Source organism: Anguilla rostrata, chromosome 9 (assembly GCF_018555375.3).
Source record: "Anguilla rostrata isolate EN2019 chromosome 9, ASM1855537v3, whole genome shotgun sequence".
Classification (NCBI taxonomy): Eukaryota; Metazoa; Chordata; class Actinopteri; order Anguilliformes; family Anguillidae; genus Anguilla; species Anguilla rostrata.
The window spans coordinates 43,166,921-43,175,801 of record NC_057941.1 but is presented as its reverse complement, the minus strand read 5'-3'; the positions used below and the strand labels follow the sequence as shown (position 1 = coordinate 43,175,801).

At 47.3% G+C, this 8,881-nt stretch overlaps 1 protein-coding gene across 2 annotated transcripts in view; it reads left to right on the top strand.

Annotated features, from left to right (window-relative positions):
• Nucleotides 1-536: 536 nt before the first annotated feature.
• Nucleotides 537-8,881, top strand: part of abr (ABR activator of RhoGEF and GTPase) — a 173,125-nt gene continuing 164,780 nt past the window's right edge. For both annotated transcript variants that reach the window (XM_064352279.1, XM_064352278.1), the window contains exon 1: nt 537-1,619. In XM_064352279.1, coding sequence (XP_064208349.1) covers nt 767-1,619 — 853 coding nt within the window. In that variant the 5' untranslated portion in view covers nt 537-766. The remainder of the gene's footprint in view (nt 1,620-8,881) is intronic.

Sequence of the window (8,881 nt, the reverse complement as noted above, 5' to 3'; positions counted from 1 at the left end):
TTATATTAAATATATATTTATATTTAACTAATATTTAACTAATCTGAAATCTTTTAAATATATTTGGCAAAAGGGACACATTTTGCCAAACATATTTAAAAGATTTCAGATTAGTTTGGAGTTATTGTAAACCTGAGCCATTAGAGCACCTGCATCGTTGTTGGAAATATATAAATATTATATGTAAGATTACATATGACGCTGTATGGGTGACGTTTTGAACTACAATTATTAAATTGATATTGATAAAATTATACATATTCATAATAACAATGAAAACATTTCGTAACGTGTAACTGACATGGTTGAGAAAAAAATTGCAAGCATGCATGCATGTCAACAGGTGGTGCGCTGCTGTCGGATCACATTCCCCAATCATAATACCACTCTTTGAAATCAGGTAAACAGATCGCATTGTCTTCAACTCAAGTCCGCACACTCATAAGAATTCACTGAGCAAAGACTCGTGTTTTGTAATTGGTTTTTGGTGACATGACGTCACCAAGTTTCAGAAAACCGGAAGCCAAAAGTTTTTTTTTTGCGCTGTTGAACTGCTGTCTTATGTGAGAGCTGAAAGCTCATGGTTTTGCATTTGCTTGAAAGTGAGAGAAAAATGAGCATTGCGTCGGGATTTCTTTAGACAAACACCAGATCTGCTGACGGATCACAGCTTACGGTCCTGCAAAGGAGTGAAAATAATACGCAGGCTACAGCGACAAGGCAGTGAGTGTAACGTTATCTATCCTGAATAACTGTGCTTCTCAAAATGTGGGAGCAGGACGAATTTGCAAAACATTGGAGGAATGAATTTCCCGACGGAGAGGTTCCAAAAATGAACCTCAAGTCAGTTGAAGACATCGAAATGGAGCTCGAAAGATGTAAGACAAACCTCAAAAGGCTTCAGCAAGCATTATCGGAAGAAAAATTTAAGGTGATATACCTTCAGACGACAGTTGCTCGACAGAAGAGTTCCGACAGGGAGATATGGGACAAAAGCAAAGATGAAAAGTTACATGTTGATTCTGTTTTTGCGAAGTCGGAGAGGGGTAAAAAAGTGACGCAGACGAGCCAACGGATCGACGGAGAGGGCATTAATGTGCCCATCAGGACAAAAATGAGTGCATTGCCTGGTAAAGGTAGCGAGGATCACGGAGATGTGTTAAGCGCCAAGTCGCGAGACTCGGCCAGAAACAATAAACCAGGTAAACCTCTCCCGGTGGCCCCGCGCAAGAAGCCCACCTTTAAGATAGGCGATGTAGCCACGTCTGGTACCACCCAGCCGGACGGGAACTGTGTCAGCTCAAAGGAGAAAACTAATGTCGCCTGTGACAATGAGCCGAGCGACCACGAATACGAGGACATGGAACTCAATGATACTTTTGTGAGGGGTAACCTGGTGACTCCCAAGGTGAATTTGAGGGAGAGCGTCTGGAATCCTCACCGGGACGCGCTCCGTCCGTTTCGCCAAAGCAGAGACTTCGACTCCAGTGATGAAGGGAGACTGTCGCCGGCAGGCCTGCGCGTGGCATACAGGACATCCCGCGGTTCGGATTGCAGTACTTCGGACAGAAGAAGTGACGGATATCTGAGTTCGGACCACGAAGATTCATCTTCAGCCGGTAAGAAATAGATGCGACTGCCAGTCTGTCTGCCCTCGACTTCCTCTTCAGATTTTTGCATAAATCACCACAATCGCTTTCATGCTTTGTTTCAGTCTGTCAAAGGAATGTAGTCGTTTGGTTAATGTTTTTTTGCCACATTTAATTATTTAGCTAGTACCAGCCAAAATATTTCAGTGTCATGATAATCAGTAGCTAGTTATCGCAAGAGATCGGCCTTTTGCAGAGTTGCAGTAGCATGAAACATCTGGTCACACTTGTGGGTGGGCGGCTTTTATAATGTAAATAACCGGTAGACATTTTTTAGCGTTTGTAAAAGTTAATTGGCTCCAGGGTTGTGAAATCTGTTTATAACTGACACTTGGAAGGTTGAACTGAAGCCAGCACATCTGACAGAGGAATGTATGCGGGAACCTGCTGGTTTACTTCCGTCAGATTCCAATGTAGCCTATGAATTTAGCTGACAATAGGCTGTTTATTTCGGAAACACTAGTGCAATTAACTGTTTTATAACGTGAACTTTTCATGGATTTATTAATCTCGCACGACTAAACGACGGCAAACACATGGAAAGAAAGCTTGAATAATTTCAACTTTTTTTCTAGAGAGAAGCCTGCATTTACGGATTTTTTATTAATAATTATTGCACCCATTTTTCAAGGAAGTGCAGGGCACCAGTCTTGTGATATTTTTATCTGCAAGCATAATCAAGCACATTGTCTCTGTTGTTCTGTCGACAAGGGAGACATGACTGCGAGTTAGACCGTTGATTAGGAAGTACTGTTTCGTTACAAAGCCATGAAACTTCACCTGGTCACCACGTAGGCTATATCCACCACATCAGGCAAACAGACAATTGCGCACATTGTATTGTGAAACTACGGAAACTCCAGCTATCATATGGGAAGGTTTAGTTGTGTGTATCCTGACTTGACTCAGTCAGTCCCCCACAACCGTTAACACTACCGTCACCTGCTGTGACTGAAAAAGGAAGCAAGCCATGGAAACATATGTCTGCTGCACATTTATGTGACTCGTTCACATGCCTGTATCAGTAAGTTTTAACAGCCCTCTGCGGTTCACGTGACCTTTGAGGAAGTCTCTTCACCCTGACGTAGATGTGGACTGTGGCACTGTTTGCTGAAACAGCAGGACGTCTTGAATGGGAATATCTTAATTTCCACTATACCGTATGAGCATTGTGTTACTCTTCATTTAGTAGCTGTAACACCACTGGCTTATTCGTCTGCAGTATTGTAAATGTTCCTGTTACCATGGTTACGTTAATTAATTGACTTTTTAATTGCATGTTTATGTACAACTTAATTTTAGTATTTTGTGTTACTTTTAAATGTAATGATAAACTAGGATCAGTGAGTCGATAGTCCTCATAAAAATGGAGACATATGTTTCCTCAGACATCGTCCCTGAAAATTACAGCAAAGGTAAAGGAAGATAACGCATTATAAAAAGGCAAATGATTCTTTGCACACTGTTCGAGCAACTGCAAAGTAGCTAATCTGTCTTGGATACAGAGCTCCACCTTTTTATTGGAGTTTGCCTGTTATGTTGATAAAATGGCCGCCGGGAAACAGTTTGAATTGAGAGGGGAGGGGTGCCCATTACTCATTCTGCGAGTCCTGCTGTGACGTCACAGGGGCATCTTTGTACGCTCGCCGGGAAGAATTTGGTTGTGGTGGGAGTTTCTTAATGAGATGGCAGATCAACGTTCACTGGTCCCCAACCGGTTTCATCAGCCTGAGAAAGTGTAAGGAGAGGCCTGAAGTTCCCCCTGGTTAACTGTTCTGTTCTGTTCTGTTCTGTTCCGTTCCGTTCTGTTCTGTTCTATTCTGTTCTGTTCTGCTCTTCTCCAGTGTTTGCAGTGTATTGAGACTGTAAAACCCTGATGGTATCTTCCAGTCCCTGGAGCCATTGTGTGCTGCCAAGGAGTGGGAACTCAAGTTACTCAACAATTTCGGTCATGCGTTGACTTAATAATGTCGGCCACTGTTTTCTGTGCGGATAAGGCCTGGGGTCCAAATCAACTCAGGCAGAGTAAATTATGCCCCTTTTGAATTCAACGACATTGGCAAGAGTTGATGTAAACGCTCAAAACTTTGCTTTGTGAGGACGTCTGAGTGGGTTTGAGAAATGGCCTATGTCTTGTTTCCTGTGTAGCTGTATGCTTGGATCTTCAGTCTCATCTTAATTTGTAGCCTAGTCTAAATTTAGTCATTTCTGTCATGTGAAGCCATAAAACATCTCAACGCTAATGATTTATTATCAATGAACTTTTTGTTCAGCCTGTTTATTTTTGAATCAAAACAAAGAGCTTAAAATTGGATTTCGAGTGCGGGGAAGTCAGTTGGGAATGTGACCGTCGCTGCTAATTGTCGGTGATGTACGCACCATCCCTCGAGGCAGTGGCAGGGCAGAATATTCTTTGTGGAAGACCGAAGGAGCATCCGAACGAGCCTGGAGCTGCTTGCTGGTTTGGCATTGGGCCTAAATGTTACGCCGAGAAAGGACTGGCAGCACAGCGGTCGACTGACCGTAAATTTGGCCTCTTTTACAGCTTTCTGTGAACGGCAGCCTGTTTTCCTGTTAAATCTTGTGAAATTGTACTGTGTGTTTTAACACGTCATCACACCTTACGCGCGGCGTTGCTTGAACAGGGTGTGTTTGATTCGATTTCCATTTCCTTGTTTAAATTTCAGACTGATGAACTGAGATAAGATCTCCCCAGCCCAACCCCCCGGCCCCCCCCCCCCCCCCCGCCCATCCTGTGTGTAAGTCGTTGCTGCAGCCTTTCTTAACTCAGATCACGGGGGATAAATTTTAGCCCTGCGTTTGTTCCAGCATGAAGGGAACATCTGCTGGGGGGGCTCTGTTTGGGAAGGGCCCCGAAGGACAGGATTTGCTCTGGGGAGGTCAGCGTTTTTAATTCGCCAGCGCAGCGGGGTTTCGATCCCTCAGCATGTGGCCTGCTAGGACACGTCGCCCCGCGCCATCTCTGCGTTTAATCCTGTCTTTTCCCTCTGCCCGCGCGCTGGCAGCGCCACACAGAGCCTGCCAGCTACCCAGGATGCCGCGCTGTGATGCTAGAGATGCATTCTGTGAGTTGGCGAGGGGGTTTAAAGGGACACGACCCGCCCTGGACCACTGACCCTTGTTGCCGGGGCATTAGTTAGCCCTTTAATATGTGATTAGAATGTTCTGAACGTTCTAATGGTGATGTCACAATCACTACTGGCGATTGAAAGCAATGGAGTTCTAGAACACCGACTAAGAAATTTAGACAAAAGAAAAAAATACTCCAGAAAACATACCCTTTGAAGGGTTCATTTTAATGCCCGATTTCTTACTGCCAATCCTTTTGGCACTGATTAGGCATTGTTCATTGGCATCTGATGGGAACCTGATCACTGGTGCATTGTAGCATGAATGCAGAAATCAAACAGATATTTATTGTGAGATCATCATAGCCTTAAAGTGCTGAGCCAAAAAACTTTCACTTCTCTGTGAATTGGCATGCCGCTGAGCCTTAGCTAATTCACGCAATATGGATTTTTTTCCGTGCCTGAATAGGAACTGCTTATAGACTTGTGCTTAATCAACTTCCTCTTTTAACCAACCAGTGTGGCATCTCTTTTGTTGCTGTTTTCGCTGGCGTGTTTGCATCAGTTGGAGGGAAAGTTGCTCACTGTACGCCTCAGCACACGCGCTTCGCACATTCGATTGAGATGAACTCTCGGTTGAGCGGTTCGCGCGGCACGTTTATTCATCAGTGGCGCTCAGCGGTGCGTGTGGCGGTAAGCAGGGAAATCCTGAATGAATTAAAAATCTGACGCATCGGTGGCGAACACCTGCAGGATCTTAAATGTGACAGAGCTAGACCAGGAAACAGGAAGTACGTGGGCATCTGGCATCTGGCGGACTTCTCCCACACTTGATCACTATGCAAATAGCTTCACTTGAAACGGGTGAATTTATAGTAAAAGATAAGTTAAGTAATCTTTCAAGATGTGCCGCATATATGACCTGAATTCCAACATAAAAAACATTGTCATATGGATACATTTCACCATATTACCAAGTATAGGCTAATGTAATTGTGCCATTATTGTGCAATTGTTATACAATTACAAATATACTGCATGATTCATCTTTTATATCTAATTGTACAATATATATTTGTATTGTGTTTGTACATTATTAGTTTGTATGGGCCTATATTTCTATTGAAAGTGTCACCATATTTTCTGGACAATATATGCAATATATGAGAGAATGCCAATAAAAGACATGAGAGAATGTCTTCTTTTTTTTAACATACATTTCTTTTTAATATTCACGCATTTTGCTGGTTACCCTTTTTGGTCCTATATGTAAGTCATATATGTATAATGGCTTTCTAATGTGTTGCTTCTGTCAGTAATGGTCATATACGAATATGTGGAAAACAAATTTCTGAAAAGGCGATGAAATGTTAATTCACTCATTCACCTGCAGTTCCATGACTATGCACTGCTACGGCACGCTAGCCGTGTAGGCTACCGTGTATGTAATAGACTCCTGTGATTGGGTGACATCATCAGAGTCCCAGACTGGGGAGCTGCTTTGCGTCTCGTTTTTCTTGGATTCCTGCTGCCAGATGTGCGTGCGGGGGCCTGCACGGCTCAGATATGCCGTGCCTGCCTGGGCCCGCCCAGCCACCCTCGAGCTCCCAGCTCCCTCTGCCCAGCCGCCCTCCAGCTCCCAGCTCCCTCTGCCCAGCCACCCTCCAGCTCCCAGCTTCCTCTGCCCAGCCACCCTCCAGCTCCCAGCTCCCTCTGCCCAGCCACCGTCCAGCTCCCAGCTCCCTCTGCCCAGCCACCCTCCAGCTCCCAACTACCTCTGCCCAGCCGCCCTCCAGCTCCCAGCTCCCTCTGCCCAGCCACCCTCCAGCTCCCAGCTCCCAGCTCCCTCTGCCCAGCCACCCTCCAGCTCCCAGCTCCCTCTGCCCAGCCACCCTCCAGTTCCCAGCTCCCTCTGCCCAGCCGCCCTCCAGCTCCCAGCTCCCTCTGCCCAGCCACCCTCCAGCTCCCAGCTCCCTCTGCCCAGCCCCCCTCCAGCTCCCAGCTCCCTCTGCCCAGCCGCCCTCCAGCTCCCAGCTCCCTCTGCCCAGCCGCCCTCCAGCTCCCAGCTCCCAGCTCCCTCTGCCCGGCTGGGAAACTCCATTGTGGCCGCGCTTGTTTTTCGGAGCCAGACTGTTTTTTGGGGGGTTTTTTTTGGTCTCGTCGAGCCGGAATGGCGTCGCAGGCAGCCCGAGTCGGGCCTTGCTGACCGGATTTTATCTGTGGGCTTGGCCGACATCTCAAAGGCCGCCGGTTGACATTTTCTGCAGATTTCCTGAGCAGGAGCTGCAATCTCGCTTCCCATTGGCCGTTTCTTTTGCTGTGCCTGGATCGCGTCAAGAGTGGTACCAAATGTTATCTGTCAAGAGTTGAATTAACACTGCTGGAGCTGAATTAACACTGCTAAGAGTTGAATTAACGCCAGGCATTTTATTGTGTGTGTGGTCATGACTTTGTCATCGCATTGGGCAGAGAGAACGTATTTGCATTGCCTCTGCACTGCATGTTTTTGCTGTCAGGATGAACTTTCTGTGGGGAATGTGAACTGTGTCCCACGTAGACGTAGATTCCATTTCAACTTCGGGGGGGACGCACTACTGGACCACGTAGTTGTATAGTCAAATGTCAGGTCTCATAAGCAGAGTAGCAGTCATTGATATGAAAATATTGCAGGTGACATGTCTTCCTGTCTTCCCCCAAACCTGCGTACTTGCGTGGTTTCCCATATTGTGAAAAAGTCCACTGTGCCAGTCTGTGATTGCTCATTTCAAGTTACCTGGATTACTGAATAAAGTTCTGAAATGTGTTGCCATGGAAACCTATGCCTAACGACGCTCAGCTGAGAAACCCATCGCCTGAATTTTCACGAGGGACCCTGTCAAATACGCGGCAAAGCGGCTGCATTTGATGAGTTGTGTTTCTACACTGGGGTTGCAGAGCACATATGATTTCGGGGGAGAGGAAAGGGGGCGGGTATTTGGGTTTATCTGTGAGGCTGATGGGTTCTGATCCCACTAGGAGTCACCAGGCAACAGGGCAGAAAGGTCAGCGAGGTGGGGAACTGTGCAGACGTGGGAATTCTGGGAAAAGAAGTAAATGGCAGCAACCCGGGCGGTATAGAAGACACTAAGACCATGTCCATCCATCCATTATCTACAGCCGCCTATTCCTGGTCAGGGTTGCGACAGGTTACTGGACCCTATCCCTGCATGCATTGGGCGAGAGGCAGGAATACACCCAGGACAGGTCGCCAGTCCATCGAAGTCTTAAGACAGCGTGTGGAAACCAAGGAACAATTAGCCATTGTTGTGGAAGGCCCGCCGCATTGACGGTGCAGAGCGCCCTGAGACAGGAAGTGTTGCGACAAAGACCTGCAGCGCTTGTGCATCCTGCGGCTCGTACGCTCACGCGTCTGCACTAGGTGTGAACCTCCGGGTCGGCGTGCAGCCGACGCGCCTCGGCAGGTTAATGCGACCTGCCGGCGGTGCAGCGTGTGATCTGCACGCAGCGCGACGCGCAACGCGGACCGCCTCTCACTTTCGAGTGGGCTCCCCGCCGTCTCGACGTAACCTTTGAGAGCGGCGCCGGCTCTGCTTTTCTGCTTCGTCAGGCTCGCTTCTCGTAGGTCAGGGCCTCAGAGTCCCCCCCGGGGTGGCTGATCTTCGTTAAACTGCAATGAATTACCGGGGCTGTCGTACGTCGTGACCTGTGGTCTGCGGGGCTGTGCGCCGACTGTTTGTGGGGGTCAGAATAAAAAAAAAAACGCACCTGTGGAAAGTTTTAAAATAACAATCTCTGCAGCCAATAGGGACCTTCTGCTGTCTCACGGGAGGGGTGCACATGTTCCGGCACATGTTGCAGTCTGTCTGTGCGTGTGCCAGGTGGTCTGTGGTGACTCGGTTGACTGAATGAGTGGGGAGTGGGGCGGGGTGGGGGTGGTGGTGGTGTGTAGGTGGAGGACTAACGCTAAGAGTGAGTGAGCTGTATTCTGTACTTTTCTCGGGTCAGTGAGCTGTAGTCTGTACTTTTCTTGGGTCAGTGAGCTGTAGTCTGTACTTTTCTTGGGTGAGTGTGCTGTAGTCTGTACTTTTCTTGGGTGAGTGAGCTGTAGTCTGTACTTTCCTCGGGTGAGTGTGCTGGAGTGAA